The 25,785-nt window shown below is 41.6% G+C and overlaps 1 protein-coding gene across 1 annotated transcript in view; it reads right to left on the minus strand.

Annotated features, from left to right (window-relative positions):
* The window catches only part of AFG1L (AFG1 like ATPase), a 179,273-nt gene that overhangs the window by 61,580 nt on the left and 91,908 nt on the right, over positions 1-25,785 (minus strand). The window contains exons 7-8 of the mRNA XM_063443531.1: positions 23,483-23,541; positions 1,188-1,270 (exon numbers count right to left, since the gene is read on the minus strand). Coding sequence (XP_063299601.1) covers positions 1,188-1,270; positions 23,483-23,541 — 142 coding nt within the window. The remainder of the gene's footprint in view (positions 1-1,187; positions 1,271-23,482; positions 23,542-25,785) is intronic.

Consider the following 25,785-nt stretch of genomic DNA (forward strand, 5'->3'; position numbering starts at 1 on the left):
TAAAAAAATATATTTAGAACAAAATTTGAAGAATGGAGATAAATGAAATATCAGGTGCAATAGCAATGTGTGTTAAGAACAAACACTCCATTCATATATTGTGGCAAACATTTCCAAAATACACAAGCTTGCCCAGGATCTTTTGCAAATGCACAGCCCTTCTAGGTCTAGGGTAAGGAAAAAAAAAAACAAACACACACACAAAAAAAACAAAAAAACATCTGAAGCATGGTCCGGTTTACAGGTCCTGTTTATTTCCAGAAGAATGGCAGCAACAATACAGCAACCATGGTTTTCCTTTAGTCAGCACTCCTTCCTTACACCAAATCACAAAACCAATTCTCACTCTCCCCACCCAGTCCAAAACACAGTGGCTACAGGTGAGCTAACTTACACTCAAATGCAAAATAGCCAGCTGAGAGACCTGGCAAGGCATGGATTTATCTTGCAATGCCAATCTACAGGAACGCAAAATGCAAAATAGGAGAAACTTCCCTAAAATTTGAAGGAACACTCCACTCACTAAATTTAAAATAAATAAATAGATATACCCTAAATGAAAACATGCTTGATCTTAATAATGCATTTTTTCACTAGAGGTATATCTATAAAACAGCATGCAAAAGCTGCAGTTCTCTGGTCTGCAGCCTTTGCAAGCCCTCCTCTTTTAACCCCGCCCAGACTTTCTGCGGCTTTCCAATCACAGGCTTCCCAATGACCCCAGCTTAATAAGAAGTCTTTGCAAGGCAGGTATTAGTTCCACTGAGCTAAGCAATCAGGAAGTAACAGGACCCGTTGTTTTCTCTAAAGCCATGGAGGTGTAAGAAACTGAAATTATATTTAAAGATGCATTTTTTGTAAAAAAAAATAAATCAAAAATGTAAAAAAAGGACACACTTTACACAAGCTAAAATGACTTAGGGGTCTGTAGTGTCCCTTTAACATTTTTAGGGGCTGAATGTGCTCTCCCTTATGCCAGATTAGGGACTGTGCAGGATTCTGGATCCTAAATACACACCATCTACTAATTTGCCCAATATGCTGTGACAATGTATATATAAAATGTGTTTATAGAAAAATAAATATTATACATATATTGTCATACAGATTTAATAAATGCTAAGTAATCTAAGTGATACATTTGTTCTAGAAAGCCACAATGTTAAAAAAAAACACTTGAAACTTACAGAAAGTATATGTTACCAGCTGCAGAAAGGACCCTTTTTCTGTAATCTATTCCGGAGTCCAGTTGAACGGTGTTACAGTATTCCTACAAACAAAGAGACATTTCAAACATCACAAGCAATACATACACGTATGCTTAAATAGTTTCAGGTTACAGTAGGTATATATTGTTTTATTGCTAATTACAAAAAAAAAACTTTGAATTCAGTAATTGATACTTAATTTACATTATTATTGAATGTACTCCTACAACTCTATAGCGTTCTCTGGGGCAGTGAAGTGTTGTCACGTCCTTAACTTAAAGGAACGGTATAGGCATCATGAAAACTTCATCATGAATTTGTTATCATGCCTTATGCTGTTAGTAGTCCCCCTGGAGGTACTCCACAGACTTAGGAGGTAATCCGTTTTCGAGTGGTTTAACCCCAAAGTTGCCTCCAGCGCCGGTCTCCGCTTTCCCGTGGCACCTTCCAGTTTCTGTAATTTGACTTACAGGAAGTGCCGCCTTGCATGAGCGCTACTGATTGGCTGAGATCAGTCAGCTGGCTCTCTAAGCCAATCAGTTTCTCCACCATTCACAAACCTGGCTTGGAAAAGGTGCGTCACTTTCCAAGCCAGGGTTGTGAATGGGGAGTCACTGATTGGCTGAGCGTGTCAGCCGACAGGTTTTAGTTTGGGGAAAAAACAGAAGTTGCGGGTGCCTAATCTTTTCAACAGAAGCGTTTGTGCCACACTTTTTCCATGGAGGAATGTTCAAGTTTAACGCAAAATTTAATGCAGATTCATTGCTCTACTCGCTCAGGCATTTTGAAAGCTACGTCCACACAGTGCACATGTGCATATATACAGTGTCTCACAAATGTGAGTACACCCCTCACATTTTTGTAACTATTTTAATATATCTTTTCATGTGACAACACTTAAGAAATTACACTCTGCTACAACGTAAAGTAGTAAGTGTACAGCATGTATAACAGTATAAATTTGCTGTCCCCCTCAAAACAACTCAACACATAACCATTGACAACAAAAGTGAGTACACCCCAAAGTGGAAATGTCCAAATTGTGCCAAATAAGCAATTTTCCCTCCCCGGTGTCATGTGACTCGTTAGTATTACAAGGTCTCAGGTGTGAATGGGGAGCAGGTGTGTTAAAGTTGGTGTTATTGCTCTCACTCTCATATACTGGTCACTGGAAGTTCAACATGGCACCTCATGGCAAAGAACTCTCTGAGGATCTGAAAAAAAAAGAATTATTGTTCAAAATAAAGATGGCCTAGGCTATAAGAAGATTGCCAAGACCCTGAAACTCAGCTGCAGCACGGTGGGCAAGACCATACAGCGGTTTCACAGGACAGGTTCCACTTAGAACAGGACTCGCCATGGTCGACCGAAGAAGTTGAGTGCACATGCTCAGCATCATATCCTGAGGTTATCTTTGGTAAATAGACATATGAGTGCTGCCAGCATTGCTGCAGAGGTTGAAGGGGTTGGGGGTCAGCCTGTCAGTGCTCAGACCATACGCCGCACAATGCATCAAATTGGTCTGCATGGCTGTTGTCCCAGAAGAAAGCCTCTTCTAAAGATGATGCACAAGAAAGCCTGCAAACAGTTTGCTGAAGACAAGCAGACTAAGGACATGGATTACTGGAACCATCTCCTGTGGTCCGATGAGACCAAGATAAACTTATTTGGTTCACATGGTGTGAAGCGTGTGTGGTGGCAACCAGGTGATGAGTACAAAGACAAGTGTGTCTTGCCCCAAGTAAGTAGCTTGTGAAGCAGACATTAGGCTGTTAGAGTAGGACCTGCCAAAGATGGAGTCCATTGATGTTGTGGCAGGCTTATGCAATGTATGATCATATAATGTGACTAAAGTTGCTGTTTAGTAGTTTATCAGGGAGTGCACTGGATTTTCTTTTTTATTGCCTACTGTCAAGCATGGTGGTGGGAGTGTCATGGACTGGGCCTGCATGAGTGCTGCCGGCACTGGGGAGCTACAGTTCATTGAGGGAACAATGAATGCCAACATGTACTGTGACATACTGAAGCAGAGCATGATCCCCTCGCTTTGGAGACTGGGCTGCAGGGCATTATTCCAACATGATAACGACCCCAAACACACCTCCAAGACGACCACTGCCTTGCTAAACAAGCTGAAGGTAAAAGTGATGGACTGGCCTAGCATGTCTCCGGACCTAAATCCTATTGAGCATCTGTGGAGCATCCTCAAACGGAAGGCGCAGGAGCGCAAGGTCTCTAACATCCACCAGCTCCGTGATGTCTTCATGGAGGAGTGGAAGAGGATTCCAGTGGCAACCTGTGAAGCTCTGGCGAACTCCATGCCCATGAAGGTTAAGGCAGTGCTGAAAAATAATGGTGGCCACACAACATATTGACACTTTGGGCCCAATTTGGACATTTCCACTTTGGAGTGTACTCACTTTTGTTGCCAATGGTTTAGACATTAATGGCTGCGTGTTGAGTTATTTTGAGGGGACAGCAAATTTACACTGTTATACAGACTGTACACTTACTACTTTACATTGTAGCAGAGTCTCATTTCTTCAGTGTTGTCACATGAAAAGATATAATAAAATATTTACACAAATGTGAGGCTTGTATATATATATATAGATATACAGTAGAACCTCGGTTCTGGAACGCTTCCGTACTCAATTAGGTATTCAAAGAAAATATTTGGGGAAAAAAATGTCTCGGTATTAAAACAAAACTCGGCATTAGAGCAAAATCACACAGCATTAACCTCGATGGTACCACTTTGTAACCTCGTTGGTATGATGCATCGTACTCCTAGCACTAGACAAAGTGAACAGAGCTCTATTCTGTCTGCAAACAGCTCCAAGTGAAATTACATTTTAATGTTATTTACATTGTGTTTATTGGTTTTCTGTATGATTTTATGCATTTAAGGTATTATTAAAGGATCACTATAGGGTCAGGAACACAAATATGTATTCCTGACCCTATAGTGTTAGAACCCCCATCTAGCCTCCCTGGGCCCCTCATGCCTCGATAAATATAGGAAAATCTTACTGTATTCAAGCCTGAAGCTGTAACTCTGCATGCTGTTTGTCTCAGAAAAACAAGCAGTCTGCTGATATCATCAGAAGTGGTAGCCTGATCCAATCACAATGCTTCCCCATAGGATTGACTGAGACTGACAAGGAGGCAGATCAGGGGCAGAGCCAGCATGATTCAAACACAGCCCTGGCCAATCAGCATCTCCTCATAGAGATGAATTGACTCAATTAATCTCTATGAGGAAAGTTCAGTGTCTGCATCTAGAGGGAGGAGACACTGAATGTTTGGATGCATTTTAGGCAGTCATGACCCAGGAAGGATCTCTAACAGCTATCTAAGGAGTGGCCAGTGAAGTTATCACTAGGCTGTAATGTAAACACGGCATTTTCTCTGAAAAGACAGTGTTTACAGAAAAAGGCCTGAAGGTAATGATTCTACTCACCAGAACAAATTCAATAAGCTGTAGTTGTTCTGGTGACTATAGTGTCCCTTTAAACTGTAAAATGTGTGTTAAAATACTGTACTTTTGGGGGTCTGGAGTGGATTAATCTAATTTACATTAATTCTTGGTTTTCAAACAACTCGGTACTCAAACAGCCTTCTGGAACAGATTAAGTTCGAGTTCCGAGGTTCCACTGTATAGCAATTGTACAGTAGAGAGAGGGGATTTCATTTTCACTGGGGGGAATGCATGTGAGGGAAAGGACAAGGGAGAAGCTCATAACATCCGATGCCAGCACACTGCTAAAATACGTAATTTTTGCACAAAAGTAACATTAGGCAGTCTGGAACAGAGTTGTCTTTCTAAGTCACATGTGTAACCAGCCCCCGGCACACAAGTGCAAATCTCTGGATATGCAGCGTTTCAAGGAAATAGGCCTTTAGCAGCAGCACTATTTGCAAATATTTGATTATACAGATATACGTGCAGGGGGAAAACGACAAGGGGCTTCCTTTAACCATAACCTATGGAAGGACCAAAAACGTATTTTTAAGGTATTGAGGTGCTTTGCATGTTTAACGTTCTCTGTATACTATGGCATATTTCCTCAGACACAAAGTTCACAAAAACATAATTTCATGTATTACTATTCTTCTTTGCTCTCTTCGGTCTCTAATTTAGGATTTATGTTGCAGTTTCTCACTGTGAAAGGATCCATGACTGAAATAAGCACTGTAAACATAATGTTCTAATTGAGTCACTTGTTTCATTTGCCATCAGATGCTTCAAGCACAATATATTTATATAAAGAAAAAAATAGGAGAAAACAGGCTCAGCTGCTGAAGAGAGCCCTGCTATTGACTTAGATGATTTTCTAATCCCCAAACATCTTATGGAAGGCTCACTTTATATTATTTTAATAATACCTATGGGTAAAAGAGGCATTGTAGCTGAGAGGGTATTGTTGCAAAAGACGATGACGGCAGTAAACAATGTTAAGTAGGATGGATCCCCAAATATGCGACTAATAAATAAAATAATTAACAAAGGCATAATTTAATGAAGACACCTTGACAAAAAAAAGATAAATAAACTGCATGAATTTTTGGAGACATGTCAACAGACTGTATGTCTGCTACATACAAAGAAAAGCATTGCATTCTTCTGTCGGCCAAGGCTCTGCTTCCATAAATAATGGAACTTAACAGCAAATAAATTCGACTTATTTTATTTGTATACTCTCCATAGAACATATATCACAGTATATCACTACACAGACTGCTCAAGGACAACAGACTTGAATTTTTAACTTGTTTTGCTCTTTACAAGTGCCACTTCAATAGGAATGGCTGAGCATTGTAGTCCGTTATGTTTGCTTGTGTTCAGCAGACTTGATGGAGCGAATGAGCCAGGACTGATTACAATTTATATGAGGTAATCTCGGATACATGGAATCCATTTATCAAGATTTTTACTATACAACTGGTATGTTAAATGTCCCTAACCTAGTATGATGCAGTAATCTTTGGGAAATCTAAACTGTAACAGTTTATATTTATGAGTGCCCTGCAAAATGCACCAGCAGTGCCTCCTCATTTATAATACTGGAGTAGTGACAGGTCCATAGAACAGTCACATGCCACCACTTCATTCTTCAAATCATAAAACAGCAACAAAGCTGGACAGCACTGTCCTAGATTATAAGCTTGCCTCGGAATCTGTGCATGTCTGGTCTAATGTCTGTGGAGGAGCTGAAGATGCAGGTCTGAGGTCTGTGGAGGAGCAATGGAAGAGAAGACAGACATGCCGAAGTAGAGCACGATTTCCACTTCATTTAGCTCAGGGGAGCTAACGGAAACAGGAAGTAAACCTCCCGGCTGTTTTAATGACAGCCAGGGGGGCTGTATCATAATTTAATCATAAAAGTGCCGATTTTTCATAGAGTATGGGGAAGGAGAGACATGTGTGCCAGGGATAGGAGGGTGAATTGGAGGTAAGGTTTGGAATGATAAGAGGTTGTGGAGAAGAAAGGATGAGCTGAAGTAGTAACAAGTTGATGAGGGTGGCCTGGATCAGAGGACGGGGAGATAGGGAGGGATGTGTCGGAGTGATATGAGTATTGGAGAGAGGGAAATATGGTTGGTTGAGAGTGATAGGAAAATATGGCGAGAGGTAGGCATGGTTGTAAGTAAAGAGAAAAAAGGGAAGTGACGGAGGGATGGGTTTGGAGTTATATGAGGATGGGTGAAAGATAACGTAAGGTAGGGGTGGGTTGGAATGATGAGTGGAGTGATATGGAGACAGTGGGAGGCATGAGTGCGAGTGTTCTATTTTCATAATTAGTCTAAAAATTAATATTGAAGTTAAATACTGATGCCCACTGTTGGTGGTATAAGTGGCAGAGAAGAGGCCTGAGATGTGATTTGCCACTGCTGTCCCTGTAGGATTCTTCTAGTGAGCGGAGCTTGAAGGGAAGTCGAACGAATGTGATGTTAAATCCTCCTGCCCACTGACAATTTGACTTGCTAAAGGATACCTCCGAGACCCATACCCGACAAGCATTGCCCTGCCTCTTCTGCCACACTATACCACCAACGGTAAGCAGCAATGTATTGTGTATGACAGCAGTCACCATCACTGGGGATGGAGGCCAGACCAGACACTATGTGTGTGGGTCCCCAGATTCCTTTGTGTTTTGGATACTCTGTGCCCATTATTGGTGCAGGGTATGTTGAATGTATTGCTTGTCTGTGCCTCTTCCCCTCCCCCTTTTTCCTGTACTATTGTTTCCCCAGCAGGGCATTGTCCCAGGGACACTGCCAGACCATTTTGAACTAGCTGTCCTGTCCCTCCTCAATCTCCAATCAGCCCTTTCTATCGTCTGACCTCACCCTAAATTGTACTATATAGTGCTCTTATCAACCTATTGTATGTAAATGAGGTTGTTGGGGGCTTAAAATATGTGTACTATGTCCATTAAAGTTAGTTGCTGTTTTAACCTTCACCAAGTGTCATCTGGTGTTTGGGGAAATCTGCTGATGGAAAGTGTTTCCAGGGCTATAAACACAGTAGCCTGGTCCAGGGTGGAAAAGGCCCTCAGTGATCCCAGTCAAGCCTCAGCAACTGGGTCTAAAGTGTTCCAGGGTCCCTGGTAGCTACGAGGAAGCAGACTTGGCGGAGGTACTTGGTCAGAGTACTGGAGCTCGGTCACAGTGTGCATGCAACAATACATAGTACACATAGTGCACCATGTTAAAAGAAAAAGATGGGGTGCAGTGCTGGCCCTGGCCGCTTGTAGAGCTTTTGGCACGTCGACAGCATTAGGATGTGCCTCAACACACATGCAAGCCACCCAACAACTTTCACCAAGACAGTCCCGATTTTGCGGCCCTATTCCGTTGGCCCGCTTTAGTTCCCCAGTGTACCACATATGGTGCATAAAGATATAGAAAGTGAAAACTTTGGTTTTGTAAGGGTTGGAAAGTTAGAATATATAATATAGTATTTCCATGCACAATGTACAGCAGTAGAAATTTTTTTTTTAAATTTTCCCAAACCTTGTACGTTTTACAAACAAACAAACAAACAAACAAACAAAAAGAAAACTTATTGTTTGTCATTCCCAGATTTTGTCACACATATGAAAAGTGCATGCTTTTTAAATTATGTGACTGACTGGTGGCAAGAATTGTGCTTGACCTTTGGGGTAATTAGCAATCATTGAAAATGCTATATTCTTTATTTTGTCAAATCAGCAGATTAATAAACCACTTCTTTGCAGACAGTTTTATGAATCGGTGGTAATTACAATTTGTCATAATGTGAACGAAAAAAGGAGTAACTGCTTCAACCTTTCTAACCCTTATGCAAGTATTAACTGTAAATAGTTTGGGAAGCAACCCCCAACAGTAAATCACTGTTTCCATATGTTGCTGTATGAAGTATGGAAAATGATTTTGTACTTAATACGTACCAGAAGAACAATTGTTCATAATTATCCTATTTGCTGCAATGCCCCTATGCTCACATAAATGTTCCATATCAACTGCAAGAACAAATGCTACTTAATTCTAATAGCATTATGTCATTGGAGGGGGGTTATCTAGAAATATACATTAAATACTTTACTCTGATACAGTTATTAAAAGCCAAAATATATTTTTTGTCACAATATATTACAAAGAAGATGTTCAAACTTCAGAGCATGCAACTCCAATCATTAAGGAGGTAAAAAAAAACTCCTTAAAATTAAATAAGAGGCAATGACACAGATGCAGATACACAGACACAGAGACACACACATTGACTCACATATACCTATACTGACAAACTTGAAGATACACAGACACATATCCTGACACACATGCAGATACACAGATACAGATACTGACACATATCCTCACACACAGATACTTATCCTGACACACAAATACATAACCTGAGACATAGATACACACTGACACACATGCAGATACACAGACACATAGATACATACAATGACACACTTAAGGATACACACATTAACACACAGACACACACATGCAGATACACAGAGATACAAACACTGTGGTGTGTGTGAGGGGTGTTCTGTGTGTGTTTGAGGGGTGCTGTGTGTGAAGGGTGCTGTCTGTGTGAGGGGTGCTGTGGTCATGTGTTAGAGAGGTGTTTTGTCTGTGTGTGTGAAAGGTGCTCTGTCTGTGTGTGTGGGAGAGGTGCTCTGTCTGTGTGTGTGGGAGAGGTGCTCTGTCTGTGTGTGTGGGAGAGGTGCTCTGTGTGCAGGGCCGGACTGGGGATACAAAGCAGCCCTGGAAAAAAAAATCTATGCCAGCCCCATAAGTCATTGCGCCATATAGTGTCGCAATATATATATATATATATATATATATATATATATATATATATATATATATATATATATATAGCTTTTTCTAATATAATATATTGGTCCTTTCAGAGTAAAACATTTAATTATACAGTAAGCATACTCACATGCAGACACAGACAATCTCACTGACACACACAAGCTCATTGATACACAGCCTCATAGACAAACAATTTCACTAATATACATAAGCTCATTGACATAAAAACACAAGCTCACTCACTAGCAGGCACACACACACACACATACACATGCAAGCAAGCTCACTAGCAGGCGCACACACAGCTTAATGTAGTGGTTCTGGTGTCTATAGCCTGTCCCTGCAGGCTTTTGAATGTAAACACTGACTTTGCAGAGAAAAGGCAGTGTTTACATTTCTTCCTAGTGACACCTCTAGTGACAGACACTCAGACGGTCACTAGAAGCGCTTCCTGTGTCAGTGCGGATTGGCTGAGATCATCAAGCTTGATGATCTCAGTCATAGAGGCAGAGACCAGCACGACGTTGGAAAAAAAAAAAAAAGGTGAGTAAAACACTATTTTTAAAAACACACACAAACACCACGACTGACACACACACACACACACACACACACACACACACACACACACCACGACTGACACACACACACACACCATGACAGACAAAGACACACACACACACACACCATGACAGACACACACCATGATACAGACACACCGTGACACAGACAGACACACAGCATGACACATACAGACACACAGCATGACACATACAGACACACACACACACAGCGTAACACAGACCGACACACACACAGCGTAACACAGACACACACACAGCGTAACACAGACAGACAGACACACAGCATGACACAGACAGACACACAGCATGACACAGACAGACACACAGCATGACACAGACAGACACACACACACAGCATGACACAGACAGACACACACACACTGCATGACACAGACAGACACACACACACTGCATGACACAGACAGACACACAGCATGACACAGACAGACACACACACACTGCATGACACAGACAGATACACAGCATGACACAGACACACACACACCGCATGACACAGACACACACACAGCATGACACAGACAGACACACACACACACACCATGACAGACACACACACACCATGACAGACACACACACACACACCATGACAGACACACACCATGATACAGACACAGAATGACACAGACAGACACACAGCATGATACAGACACACACACACCGCATGACACAGACACACAAACAGCATGACACAGACAGACACACACACACCATGACATACACACACACACCATGACAGACACACACCATGACACAGACAGACACACACACAGCATGACACAGACAGATACACAGCATGACACAGACGTAAACACAGCATGATACAGACACACACAGCATGACACAGACACACACACACAGCATGACGCAGACACACACACACAGCATGACGCAGACACACACAGCATGACACAGACACACACAGCATGACGCAGACACACACACAGCATGACGCAGACACACACAGCATCACAGCATGACACAGACAGACACACACACACACACACACACACACACAGCATGATACAGACACACACACACACAGCATGACACAGACACATACACACACACAAACACACACAGCATGACACACACACACACTTCCACTGACATACATATTTTTTAGTACCTGTGGGCAGGGGCGTACCTAGAGCATTTGGCACCCGGGGCGGACCCTGAGTGTGGCAACTCCCCCCCCCCCATAATAAAAATGTAAGAAAACACCCACATATTTTTTCAATGTTTTCAATTATATTTATTGCACAAATTTGTAAACTGCTTGTAAAATGCGCCAGTTTTGTAGAAGGGGGAAGACCAGTGCTTTTGTAGAAAGGGGCTGGTGAGAACCTTCTAGAAAACTCCTGCCCTGCCCCTTTCTACAAAGCCCCTTGTCTCGCCCTTCATATAAAAACCCTGCACCCCGATCACATCAATTTCAGACACTCCCTACACATAAAAACCCTGCACCCCGATCGCATAAATTTCATTCACTCCCTACACATAAAAATCCTGCACACCCCCTTAATAAAAAACCCTGCACACCCCCTTAATAAAAAACAAAAACGTGCACAACCCCTCTTAATAACAAAAAACCTGCACAGCCCCTTATAAAAACCCTGCACACCCCTTAACAAAAAACAAAAATCTGCAGTGCACATCCTCCCTTAATAAATAGAATACTGCAACCCCCTTAATCAAAAAAACCCTGCACCCCCATTATGTAAACCTCCCCCTTTAATTCTTTAATCCACAGCCCCCTTTAATTAATCCACACACCCCTTAATTAATACACCCCCCTTAATAAATCCTCATCCCCCCTTAATTAATACACCCCCTTAATTAATCCTCACTCCCCCTTAATTAATACACCCCTTAATTAATACACCCCCCTTAATTAATCCACACACCCCTTAATTATTACACCCCCTTAATTAATCCTCACTCCCCCTTAATACACCCCCCTTAATTAATCCACACCCCCTTAATTAATCCACACCCCCTTAATTAATACATCCCCCTTAATTAATCCACTCACCCCTTAATTAATCCACTCACCCCTTAATTAATCCTCACTCCCCCTTAATACACCCCCCTTAATTAATAGACCCCCCTTAATTAACCCACACCCCCATTAATTAATACATCCCCCTTAATTAATCCACTCACCCCTTAATTAATCCTCACTCCCCCTTAATACACCACACTTAATTAATACTCACTCCCCCCTTAATTAATACACCCCCCTTAATTAATCCACAACCCCCTTAATTAATATACCCCCTTAATGCAACCCCCTTAATTAATCCACACCCCCCTTAATTAATACTCACTCCCGCCTTAATTAATCAATACACCCCCTTAATTAATACACCCCCTTAATTAATACACCCCCTTAATTAATACTCACCCCCCCCTTAATTAATACACCCCCTTAATTAATACACCCCCCTTAATTAATACTCACTCCCCCCTTAATTAATCCACACACCCCTTAATTAATACACCCCCTTAATTAATATTCACTCCCCCTTAATTAATACACCCCCCTTAATTAATCCACACCCCACTTAATTAATACACCCCCCCTTAATTAACACCCCCCCTTAATTAATACACCCCCCTTAATTAATACACCCCCTTAATTAATACACCCCCATTAATTAATACTCACTCCCCCCTTAATTAATACACCCCCTTAATTAATACACCCCCCTTAATTAATACACCCCCCTTAATTAATCCACACCCCCCTTAATTAATACACCCCCCCTTAATTAAACCTCCCTCCCCTTTAATTCTTTAATGAATCCATTATCCAACCCCCTTTAACCCCTTAAGGACCAAACTTCTGGAATAAAAGGGAATCATGACATGTCACACATGTCATGTGTCCTTAAGGGGTTAATTAATTTAGCCCCATCACATAAAATGACTACTTACATTTTATTGAAGTAGTACGCCACTGCCTGTGGGTGGGCAGACTGGTAGCTGTGCTGGCGGCTGCAGGAAGAACTTGAAAGGCGGCCGCAGGGGAAGCTTTTCATGAGGCCGGGAGCAGGCTCTTCTGGGGGAGCAGGCTGTTCTGTCTCTGCTCCCCCTCCCTCGCGCGCTAGAAAGACCGGGGCCGGAATATGACGTCATATTCCGGCTCCGGTCTCATTAAGCTGCGCGCGAGGGAGGGGGAGCAGAGACAGAATAGCCTGCTCCCCCAGAAGAGCCTGCTCCCGGCCTCATGAAAAGCTTCCCCTGCGGCCGCCTTTCAAGTTCTCCCTGCGGCCGCAGGTCACCCCGGCCCCAGTTGCCGACGGCCCACCGGGAAATTTCCCAGTATCCCGGTGGGCCAGTCCGGCCCTGTCTGTGTGTGTGTGTGTGAGAGGTGCTCTGTCTGTGTGTGTGAGGTTCTTTGTGTGTGTGAGAGGTGCTTTGTGTGTGTGGGAGGTGCTCTGTGTGTGACAGGTGCTATGTCTGTGTGTGAGAGGTGCTCTGTCTGTGTGAGGTGTTTTGTGTGTGTGAGTGTGTGAGGGATTCTCTGTGTGTGTGTGTGAGGGGTGCTCTGTGTTTGTGAGGGGTGCAGTGTGTGGGTGATGGGTGTGTGCCTAGTGTGTGCCTATATATGGGGGGAAGGGGTAATACAATATTTTTTTTTTTTTTGCCAGAAAAAAAAAAGCATAAATAAACAGTATGCCCCCTTCTCCCCACCTTTTCCTCAGAGAGGGGGGACATCGCCCTGGTGGTCCGTTGGAGGTGAGCAGCTCGATCCTGCATGCAGCTCCTCTGGCTGCAGGCAGAGTCTAGTCCTCCCACAAGATACTCGGAGCTTTGCCGTGGTAACCCGCGGCAATGCTCCTAATTGCCGAACTCGTGGGAGGACCTTTCCTCCTCCTGGGTCCTCCTTCCCTCCCTCCCTTTCCCACATGCCGCCTGTCACTGGCCAAAATTGGCGTTCAAATTAGTTTTTTGCATTTTTCACACACAAACAAATATTAACACTAACTTTGGCCAGTGTTTGTGACAAAGTGGCTACTAAAAAAGACAGGAAATACCCCATTTGCAATACCTTGGGTTGTCTACTATTGCAAATGGTATGCCATCATGGGGATAATTCTCATTCCTGGCCTACCATATGGTCTCAAAGGCACCGTAACCAATCTGGCGAATTTCAATGTGAAAAAACTGAAACGCAAGCCTTATATTTGACTCTCTAACTTTTGAAAACACCATAAAACATGTACATGAGGTGTACTGTTATACTCGGGAGACTTCGCTGAACACAAATATTAGTGTTTCAAAACAGTAAAACGTATTACAACAATTGTACTGACGATATAAGTGCCATTAAATCTTGCGAACCATTACTCTATCCTAATTCTCCTTGATCTTTCTGCTGCCTTTGACACTGTTAATCATCAACAGCTTCTTCGCAGTCTCTTTAATTTTGGTCTACGGGATACTGCTCTCTCTCCTGGTGCTCCTCCTACCTCTTCCAGCGCTCTTTCAGTGTTTCTTTCTCTGACTCTTCCCCCAACCACTCTTTGTCGGTGTTCCCCAAAGTTCTGCCCTGGGTCCCCTACTATTCTCTATCTATACTGCCTCCCTTGGTAAACTCATCAGCTCCTTTGGCTTCCGTTATAATTTCTATGCAGATGACACGCAAATCTATCTACCTGTCCTCTCCTGATCTCTCTCTGCCCATCTTGACACGTGTCTCTAACTGCCTCTCTTCGATTTCCAACTGAATGGCTGCTTCCTTAAACTCAACTTGTCCAAAACAGAACTTCTGGTCTTTCCTCCCTCAAGTGTCTGTCTGTCTCCAAGTCAACGGCGCTACCATCACCTCTACCTCGCAGCCTGGGTGTTCTTTTTGACTCCTACCTCTCCTTCACGCCTCATATCCAATCAATCGCCAAATCCGGTCGCTTCAATCTCAAAAACATAGCGCGCATCTGCCCCTATATAACACCGGATGCGGCTAAGGTGCTGGTCTATGCTCTTTTTCTCTCTCGCCTTGACTACTGCAATACCCTTCTCAGTGGTCTTACGTGTTCTCAGATTGCATCACTGCAATCTATAATGAATGCGGCGGCGAGGCTCCTTTTCCTGTCCGCTCGCACCTCCCACGCCTCCCCGCTCTGTCAGCCCCTGCACTGGCTTCCAGTTAGATATAGGGCTCAATTTAAAATTCTGGTGCTTGCTTACAAGTCCCTACATAATGCTGCTCCAACCTACCTATCCTCCCTAATACACAAGTATGTCCCGTCAAGGCCCTACGCTCTGCCAAAGACCTACGTATATCCTCCGTCCATACTCCCACCTCTAATGCTCGCCTCCAAGATTTCTCCAGGGCTGCACCTCTTCTGTGGAACTCCCTTCCCTTCTCCATAAGACTTTCACCCAGTCTCCACTCATTCAAAAAATCATTGAAAACTCACTTCTTCAAGAAAGCATATCAATGAAACTGTTAGCAAGTTTTAATCCACCATCACTCCTCTCCTGCAACTGTCAAAAATTACCTACTAAGCCCTTAGTGAATACTTTTCTAACAACCTACTTCGTACCACTACTTTTACCCTTTGTGTCACTATACCCCACTCCCTCTAGAATGTAAGCTCATTGAGCAGGGCCCTCCACCTCTCTGTTCCTGTACGTCCAGTTGTCTGGTTACAATTGCATGTCTGTTAGTCCACCCATTGTAAAGCGCTACGGAATCTGATGGCGCTATATAAATAATAAAATAATAATAAAAGCGAGATCTATATTTTTAAACTTCCTTTTATTGCACAGTCTGTTTAATTTAGAATTTATTTTTATATTACGTGTGAATTAAGTGAAAAACAAAATGAACAAAAATAAATATGACCTGTATTTTGTACAATAATATATTAAACAAGTATACTGATATATTTGTTCTACAAGTAGTTTATATTTGGCAGACATTTTCAAATAACAGATGTTGGAAAAAAAAAATAGATGTGAAAAATAAATAATACATTTGTTATTTGAAAATGTCTGCCAAATATAAAGTACTTGCAGAACAAAGATGTCAGTATACTTGTTTAATATATTATTGTACAAAATACAGGTCATATTTATTTGTGTTCATTTTGTTTTTCACTTAATTCACAAGTAATATACAAAGAATTAACACGCACTTGTATGGAATAGTCAAACAGGAGCATATTTTGTTCATGGGTTCTCCTAAATTATACATAATTTCAGCTATTTATGTATTTACTTATGTAACAGATAAAGTTAAACAATCAAATAAAGAAAACAAAAATGATAACGAGCAAAAGTAAAGAAGTCCATGTTTAGATCTACTCCTTCATTACCTCCAAGAGAAAATGTCTTAGACATTTTGTTTGAAGAAAACCCTAAGGTCCTTGCTGTTGAACAGATCTGGGGGTTGCAATAGCCATTCACTCATTCTGTATCACAGCTATTATATAGGAAGAATAAAACACTGCCTTTATACTGCCATTCCACAATGACTCTTCATACATCAAAGCATTTACACCAGGAGCGCTTTTTACTTCCAAAATTATTCAAGCTGAGGGCAAAGAGACAACAATTCATACACACTAATTACATCTAATTATCTATTCCCTGACAGGGCCAGCTTTGGACAGTGCTATTAGCCATGTGAATTTCTCACAGCCTTTGCATGCCCTGTCCTACCAGATTAACATTGAATTAATTCAATAGTAGTGGCTCCTCACACATTTGCGATATGGAGTTTGCCCAGGTAAACTAATTACTCTCATAAACTTTTGCTTTATATGAAAAGGAATTTCTTGGTTAATTTAGCAAATCCCAGGGAGCTCCACCTGGTTTAAATTACCCTCAACAGTCTCTTGTTTGAGCTCCTCCATTTGCTTTCTTTTCATGAGCTCAATAAAATGTTTATTGGATTAAAGACCCTCTCAACAGACCTCCGTGCTGGCTTGTGATAAAGAGCTTAAAAGCCTTCTAAGCTGGCTTGGGATTCGATCTTGTACACAATTAAAACTAAGGGGTAGAGGGGAAAAAAGGCTTGTTTCACATGACATCAGAAGCATGTTTGGTTAAAGTAATTCAACCTGGTGCATATTACGTATACTAATGATATTACTGTAAATTACATACTAAATATTATACGCTTGGAGACCAGGCCATCATGACTTGCTATCGGCTCATCTTTGTTAATGTCTTGCTGTATGTAGCTCTTTGGGATATATTATCATTATGTAAATGATTTGGTTTTAAGTCATAAAATAAAGAAATTTAGATTTATAAGAAAAATAAAACCTGAGTGAGTCCAAGTTTCCATTCTTTTAACAAATTACTAATTATTACACTGGGAAAAAATAATTGTTTTTTATATTTTGTTTTAGTGCATTAAGTGATATTGCATGATACCTTACCAGATGTCTTCTGTAGCCTTTTCCTACCTTGATGTTTGTGCTTTGGCATTTGAAAGTGTATCATAAAATTCCACAGCAGTAAGATTCAATGTTAAACTTAAAGGGAGTTTGGATGAGGGTGATGATAGAGTGTTAAAGAAAATGAGGGAGATGAAAAGGGCAGACAAGTGAAAATGAACAGCATCAAAGATGAAGCAAGAAAAGTAGTATGGACTCAATGCGGATCACAAACACATGATATTGTTGGTCAGAGTTGATAGAAGTACCATTGGCAGTGCCACATGATGTTAATGATCAGTTTCCATTTATGAAACTAACAACCAGGAAGCAGTTTCCTGGACTATAGGAGATGGGCAGTGAGGGCTATCACCATGGAGAAGGACAGGATGATTGAACCAATAGAGAAACAACATATTTTGCGGGGACGAAGATTTTAGAAGGAAGAATTTGGTGGAAGGAGTTTAAAATGAGTGAAGGATAAATAAAACGGTGCTGTCACACTCCCTTGCAAAACAAGTGACTCATAAAGACAGAATCTTAATGAATTCTCACAAATTACACTGTTGGAAATTCACTGAAATTTCAACCCAGCCAAGAGAAAAGTAGGGGCTGGAGCACCAGGAGCAGAAGAGGACCATCTGGAATTGGATGATGGCACCCATGAGGGACATGTTCAGGTAAGTAGAACTCACATTTGCCTGCCTAACCACAACCCCTAGCGGCAATGTTACCATGGGGGGAGTGGGGTCTTTGCAAATTATGCAACGTCTCCAGACACTGACAGTTCCACTTTAATGTGAGATCAGCTGATGAACATATGATGGAGAGATGAATGAGATGTGGAAAGGGTAAGGATGAGGAATGTAAAGAAAGGAGGATAAGTCACAAGATGGAGGCAGAGATGAAGGATAGGTGGACGTCACTTCCCACTAATTGCTCAGGAATGTTGAAAGCTCGTCCATGTTTGCATTTGATGTGTCTTGCAGTTTTTTTTACCCTATAAGATTATATATAATCACATTTAATACTCTTATTGGTAAATATCCTAGAAAAGTCAAAAAGTTTATCTGCTGATGAAACCTAAGGAGAGCAAGAACAAATCAAATCTACAGGGGAAAAGGGCCGTGTTTATGAAGGCCAAAAATTTGGAAAGTATAGTACAGTGTGATTAATTTGAAGCAGTTTGGTTTAATAAACTGCTTCAGTATTGAATCATTTGAAAAGCTTATTAAACAGGTTTTCATGTTTCATTAAATATGATCCAATATGCAATATTTACTAGTGGGTGAAATACACAGCAGACATTTGTAAAATGTGAAACCATAATATGATCATAGGTTGGGTATTGCTTGGAGACATGCCATTCATAAAGGGTTAGACGAGGAAAAACAGATGGGTTGTCACATGCCATAAAATCCATCAGAAAGTGAGAAGAGACAAACACCTCTTATCTGTACCCATAGATGACATTGGACATGCATGAATGCTCTGCACTGACTTCTGAAAGTTTCCACATATAAAGATAAACATCTCTGTATACATTCCACTGGATTTCCCATAGAGGCTCTAAACAAGTTTGTAGGATGTTCCAAGGAATTTCTAATTTTAGGCTTGTTTCAGGGCCAGTAGATTCATTAAAACTATTCAAATGCAGAATGATTTTAATGGACACTTAATACCTGTTTCAGCTACTTCATCAGTCACACAAAATATCTCCTCATTTATGGCCTTCACAAGATTCTATAATTGTGGCCTTTGTTACCACATTCAACAAAGTCAATTGATTAGTGAAAACCTCACATTAGTACATCATTAATGTAAAAAGACTCAGATGACAGCTTGCAGATGTCAGTCAGGAAAGAACTAATCTCAAAGGCTATTTTGCCTATTCAGTCCATTGAAAGCCAGTGGTCTATCCATTCCTTTGCTTTATAACACTCATCTCTGACAACTCAATGTTATCAATGAGCTGAGACGATAGCTGAAAAATGTCGAAGCCTGACCTGTGTTCTCACAACAGGTGGCAAGACAAAGGCACAAAACGTGGCAGTAGATGTTCTAATCTTAGATCTACACTCTCTGTGAAGACAACACAGAATATCTCAATAAAAAGTCTTTCTCTTTGGATTTAAAAAACATAAAAGTTGAATCATGAGTTATCTTGATAAGTTTGTAAAACAGATAACATGGAATGGCATTAGTGGACTGGCATGCCATGAGGGTCTTTCATCTTGTATGCAATCTGCACACTTGAAGAGTATAATAATTTAAGCATGCAGAGCAAATTTTACTGGAATTTTGTTAAACAATTTACGGTAATCTTGAATAGCATTATCTAAGGCTAAGTAACATACTTCATAATTTTGCACTGAATAAAACATTGTATTAATAATTTTGCACTATAAAAATGATTGCAGGTACCAAGCATACAAATCAAAACAAAGGAAACCACAGCAAGATAGAAATGTTATGAAGAAGAGATTCTGGATACGGACAGATGGTATGTTTTGTGTTGTAGAGAGTGAGCAGTCACGATATTCCATTTTGAATTTGTTTAAACTGGCTCTGTTCTTCTAGTTTATTTCCAATGAGAGCATTCTTAGGAAACTGTCATATTACAAACCATTACATTTTGGTTCTTAGTAAGTATGAAGATCAATTTCAGTCATATTACACATTACACTACATTAACAGATTTCTGAAATGAGTTGTACAAATTTAAGCGATCCCTGGAAGATAGAAATCCTGGTAATTCCAAAATGTACTAAAAATTCGGATATGTCAGACACACGCTGTTAAAATAGATAGCTATCAGCAATTTTGTCATATTTAAACTAGAAAAGTACACAGGTTTAGATTAATAAAGGTTTTCAACAACCACTACGAATGCTGAAGCATTCTGAGATATTTGCATTTGTGTTGTGGGGCAAATTACACCTCCAGCACATGTGACTGTGGCAGCCCAGAACACTGTTCCGGACTCCCAAATATCAGTTCTCTGCAGATGTAACAATATTATCCCCACCTCACTCTGTGCAGTCTCTCCTGTCTCCCTCCATTAAATAAATTGCTTTGTTAAACTTAAAAATCCTTCCTTGCCCACACCACTTCACCGCGTGCGCATGCACTCTGAGCCAGAGGCTATGTCTATGAGTAGCCTTTGACTGTATAATGTTAGACAAGGCATGGAGACCAGATTAGGGAGGGGGTTTGACACACATTTGAGTCATTCCCAATAGGGCATCGTAAATCAAAGAACAAGGATGATTTGATAACTGAAAAATGTAATGGCAATGTTGAATTAAACATATCTGATACGTATAAAGCAATAAGGTACAGTGGATGGGAGGTATATTTGTCATGTTAAGTAGTCACACTTTTTTATTATTATTATTTTTAAAAATCCTTTTTTATTAGGAATGTCAAATGTTAGCAAGAACACTGATGACAAACAGTGAATAATACATATTTTGACAAGTAATGTAAGGTCATGATATACATGGTTATACAATAGGTGGAGGGGCTTTAATATTGATTGGACCCTGGGCAAAGCATTTGCTTGGGCCCCCTGGATCCTGTACACCGTCCCCAGGTGTGCAATCACGTTATCACCCTTAACGCAGTGGCAACCTAAAGTAAAGAGGTCCAAGAATATTTTTTGGGGGCCTCCCTATTGCAAGGATGTTTAAAAGGTAGAGCCCTATCTGTCGTGCAACTCCAGCAATGCCTTGACAGCTGGGGCTCTACCATTTACCCATGTTTGCAGGTTTGTATTTAGCACTAAGCAGTTTTTGTGTGTTTCAATGTAAACAGGTTTTTGTATGGAATATGTTTGTATGTGGTGTTGGCGTTTGAATGTAAGCATGTATTTGAATGCAGGGGTGTGTATACATATAATGTTGGTGTTTAACACAGACGTGTATTTGTATGTAGTGCTGAAGCTTGAATGCAGGGGTGTATTTGTGTGTAGTGTTAGTGTGTAAATATTGAGATGTATGCACATATACAGACACAAACACACGTAGATATACACACACTGAAACACATGCAGACACACAGATATACACACACACTGACACACAAATACACAGCCTGACTCACATTCAGATACACAGACACATACTAATAACATACAGATACACATACTGACAACATACAGATACACCGAAACACACAAAGACAACATACAGATACACACTGACACACAAACAGACACACTGATACACATCCTGACATACACAAAGATACAAACACTTACACACATGCAGTTACACACAATGACAACGTATAGATACACACACCGATATACAGACACATAGAGAGACAAACTGACACACAAACATACATTGATAGACATACTTACACAGACACATAAACTGACAGACATACTGACACATAGACAGACAGATATATACTGAGACACACACAGACATACTGACACACTGACAGACATGCTGACACATTCACCAACACACACATACTGACATACTGACACAAAGAGCCATACTGTTACAGACAGGCACACACTGACATACATATAGACACACACAGACACATACACTAACAGACATGCTGACACACACATATACTGACAGACATATTGACACACATTCACAGACACACACACAGGCATATTGACACACTGACAGACATATTGACACACACATATACTAAGACATAGTGACATGCATTCACAGGCATACTGGCACACACACACTGACAGACATACTGACACATACACACACACAAAATTTACACTATTAAACCCACCCTCCAGTTTCCTACCTTGGAGGGTGGCTTTCCTACTGGTGGCTGAAGCTGTTGGGAGTTGGGGTCTGGCTTGCTCGGCCCAGACCCCCTCCACTATGCCTCTTCTTCCTCCCGCGCGGCTCCTCTCTTTATGGGAGGAAGTGACTTGCGGCCGTCACTTCCTCCCAGATGGCTGCCGAATAGCAAGAGAGCATGGTCGCGCTCTTAAAGCGCCAGAGCGCAAGACCGGGCCCCTGCTAACAGAAGCCCACCGGGTGGCCCTTAGTGCATGGGCAACCCGGTGATCCTCCTTAGTGTGCAGCTGCACCGGCGGGTGGGAGAAATGCTTGAGGCCAGAGGGGCCCACGGTGCAGCTGCTTCGGGTCCCCCAGGATTAACTGGGCCTGGGGCAACTAGCCTGTTTGCCCCGTGGTAAAGACCGCCCTGAATATGTGGCATTCTAAACATTTTGGATGTTAATTCTCAATTACAAAGAAATAAAAAAAAAGGAAGACAGATAAAACTTATTAACCTCATCTGTCCCATCCATCTCTGTTTGCCCCTTATCCCCACCCCTTTTCTCCCCCAGAACAAAAAATATTGGTAATACAAACGGTAGGATCCACAAATTATAGAATAATAGTGTTCTGCAGCATGGGAGTTGCATGGTGTGGAAAGTCGTATCCTCCATATAAATAAAAAGGTTTAATATTTACAGCACAGTGAGTTTACTTTAGATGTTCTTCATCTCCTCCTCTGAACTTTAATCACACACTCAGGAGGGTGTTCCAGGCTCTAGCCAGCAATTACCAAAACAGGAAATAAGACATTCTAAATTAGACACACTGTGCAACAAGGGAAGCTGAGGTGGTATTGCTAAGATTGCATAAACAAAGTGATTTAACTTTTAAATGGCAGAGAATTTAACAATAAAACTGTGGGCACATAATGTTTACACCTAATCACCAAAGACATTTTAATTAAGCTAAAGTTGCTATTAGGAATGGGGGTTATAAGTCTATAACAGTAATACATATTTTTTAACTGTATATACATTTTTCCCCAAAAGGTATGCCTTTGTCTGAACAAGAATTTTGATAAACTGGACTAATCTTGTAAAGGGAACATCGAGGCAACAACAAACAAACTGTAATCTGATCGAGAAAATGCACTGCATTCAATTTATGACATCCCTTACCTTAAGCACAGCAATAAAAGGCACAAAGTTTGCTCTCTGAAGTCCATTTTTATATAAATCTGAAAGAGAAAAATTGGATTAATTTTGTTATGGTAATTATACCAGCTTTTATGTTTAACTCAGAGACCCAGCATTAAATGGATAAAATTAGAATAATAAAAATAAAAAAGTAGAACAAAAAATGATTTCAGATTTGTCTAAATCAGGCACAAAAACAAAACAAAACAATGCAAAAAAGACCTGTTAAATAGCACTGTTGTGTTGCATTACTAAATGGTGTCAAACACCCTCAACATATTTTTCCCCATTTTAAAGCAGCTGTGGCAATTCTTGGTATTTCTTAATGAAAGACAAAGTGGGGACTATTTTGTCATAAGGTAAAGCAAGAGGTTGACAAACGACAGATCTCCGCCATCAACTTTTGTTCAATCCCAGCAACCGTCACAAGTGAAACCTAGCATTAAATCCCAGGCAGACCATTCTACCAGTAAGTGTCCTTGGGCAAACCTAATAATACAGATCTGCCAACCTCAATTCCTCACAGACTGTAAGTTTATTTGAGCTGGGCATTCTTTATCTGTAATATCTCCTTTATATAATTGTAAAGTGCTGCAGAAAGTGTTGGCGCCATACATATAGAAAGACCCTAAGAGAGACACGTAGAGACACTAAGTCTGCACTTATTCACATCTAGGCATGTGCATGGGGAAAATTTCCTTTTCGGCCTTCCGCAATTCGGAACTTTGGCACTTCAACACTTTGGAACTTCGGCATTTCGGAACTTCTCTTGCAGCCGCTTAGTAGATAACTCCCTAATTCCCACGGTATTAGGGAGTTATCTACCAAAAGGCTGAAAGACCTAAATTGGTCTTTCAGCCAAATGTACTAATACTAAGTAAAAATTACTTAGTGTTAGTAAATTTTGCCCCTACTCGCTATACCGCGAGTAGGGGCATGCCTATTAAACAGTGAGCAGCCAGTGAGCAGTCTTTTAAGTCTGTTTAAGAAAAAAAAAATGTGTCCTCCCCCCTGGCCCCCACACCTGAGCGGTGGATGTTGGCCCAAAATTATAATAAAGGGGGGGACCTAATGTCCTCTCCTCCGGCCCCCACCCCTAAGCGGTGGGTGTGGCCCTAGATCAGAATATGGGGGGGACCTATTGTCCTCCCCCTGGCCCCCACCCCTGAGCGGTGGGTGTTGGCCTTAAATTATAATAAGGGGGGGACCTAATGTACTCCCCCCCGGCCCCCACCCCTGAGCGGTGGGTGGGGGCCCTAAATTAGAATAAGGGGGGGGGCCTAATGTCCTCCCCTCCTGGCCCCCACCCCTGAGCGGTGGGTGGGGGCCCTAATGTCCTCCCCCCCTGGCCTCCAGCCCTGAGCGGTGGGTGGGGGCCCTAAATTAGAATAAGAGGGGGGGACCTAATGTCCTACCCCCTGGCCCCCACCCCTGAGCGGCGGGTGGGGGCCCTAAATACTAATAAGGGGGGGACCTAATGTCCTCCCCCCTGGCCCCCACCCCTGAACAGTGGGTGGGGGCCCTAAATTAGAATAAGGGAGGAGGAACTAATGTCCTCCCCCTTGACCCCCCCTCTGAGCCGTGGGTGGGGGCCCTAAATACTAATAAGGGGGGGGAACTAATGTCCTCTTCCCTGTTCCCCACCCCTGAGCGCCGGGTGGGGGCCCTATATAAAAAATTAACCCCTCCTCCCCCAGGTGACTAGGGGCCCCCAAACCCTTTAGTCATCCCCCTCCCCCAAAAAACTAACCCCTACCTACCCGCCTCACCCTAAAAATAATGAGGGGGGCACCATTAACTTGGTACCTGTAAAAAAAAAATAAAAAAAAACTTACCATTTGATGTTTTCTTTCTTCTAAAATCTTTTTTCAGCCCCAAAAAATGAAAAATACATAATAACGGACGCACTTAAAAAAAAAAAAAATCAATCTTTACCCATAGAGGGCTCCGCGCAGACTGAGCTCTGCAGGGCAGGGCAAGGCTTATAAAGCCTTGCCCCGCCCTGCAATTAGGCTCAGAGCACTCTGATTGGTGGGTTTAAGACATCCAATCAGAGTGCTCTGACAGGTAAATGAAGAGACTGACAGGTAAGTCTCTACATTTACCTGGCACAGCACTCTGATTGGTTGGCTTGAAATCCACCAATTAGAGTGCTCTGTGTCATTTTACACAGCGTGGGAAAGTTCTTTGGAATTTTCCCATGCTGTGTAATTTGACTCATAACACTCTGATTGGTGGATTAAGTAACCAATCAGAGTGTTATAAGTGCCCCCCCCTTATTTTAA

The sequence above is a fragment of the Pelobates fuscus genome, chromosome 2 (genome assembly GCF_036172605.1).
Source record: "Pelobates fuscus isolate aPelFus1 chromosome 2, aPelFus1.pri, whole genome shotgun sequence".
NCBI lineage: Eukaryota > Metazoa > Chordata > Amphibia > Anura > Pelobatidae > Pelobates > Pelobates fuscus.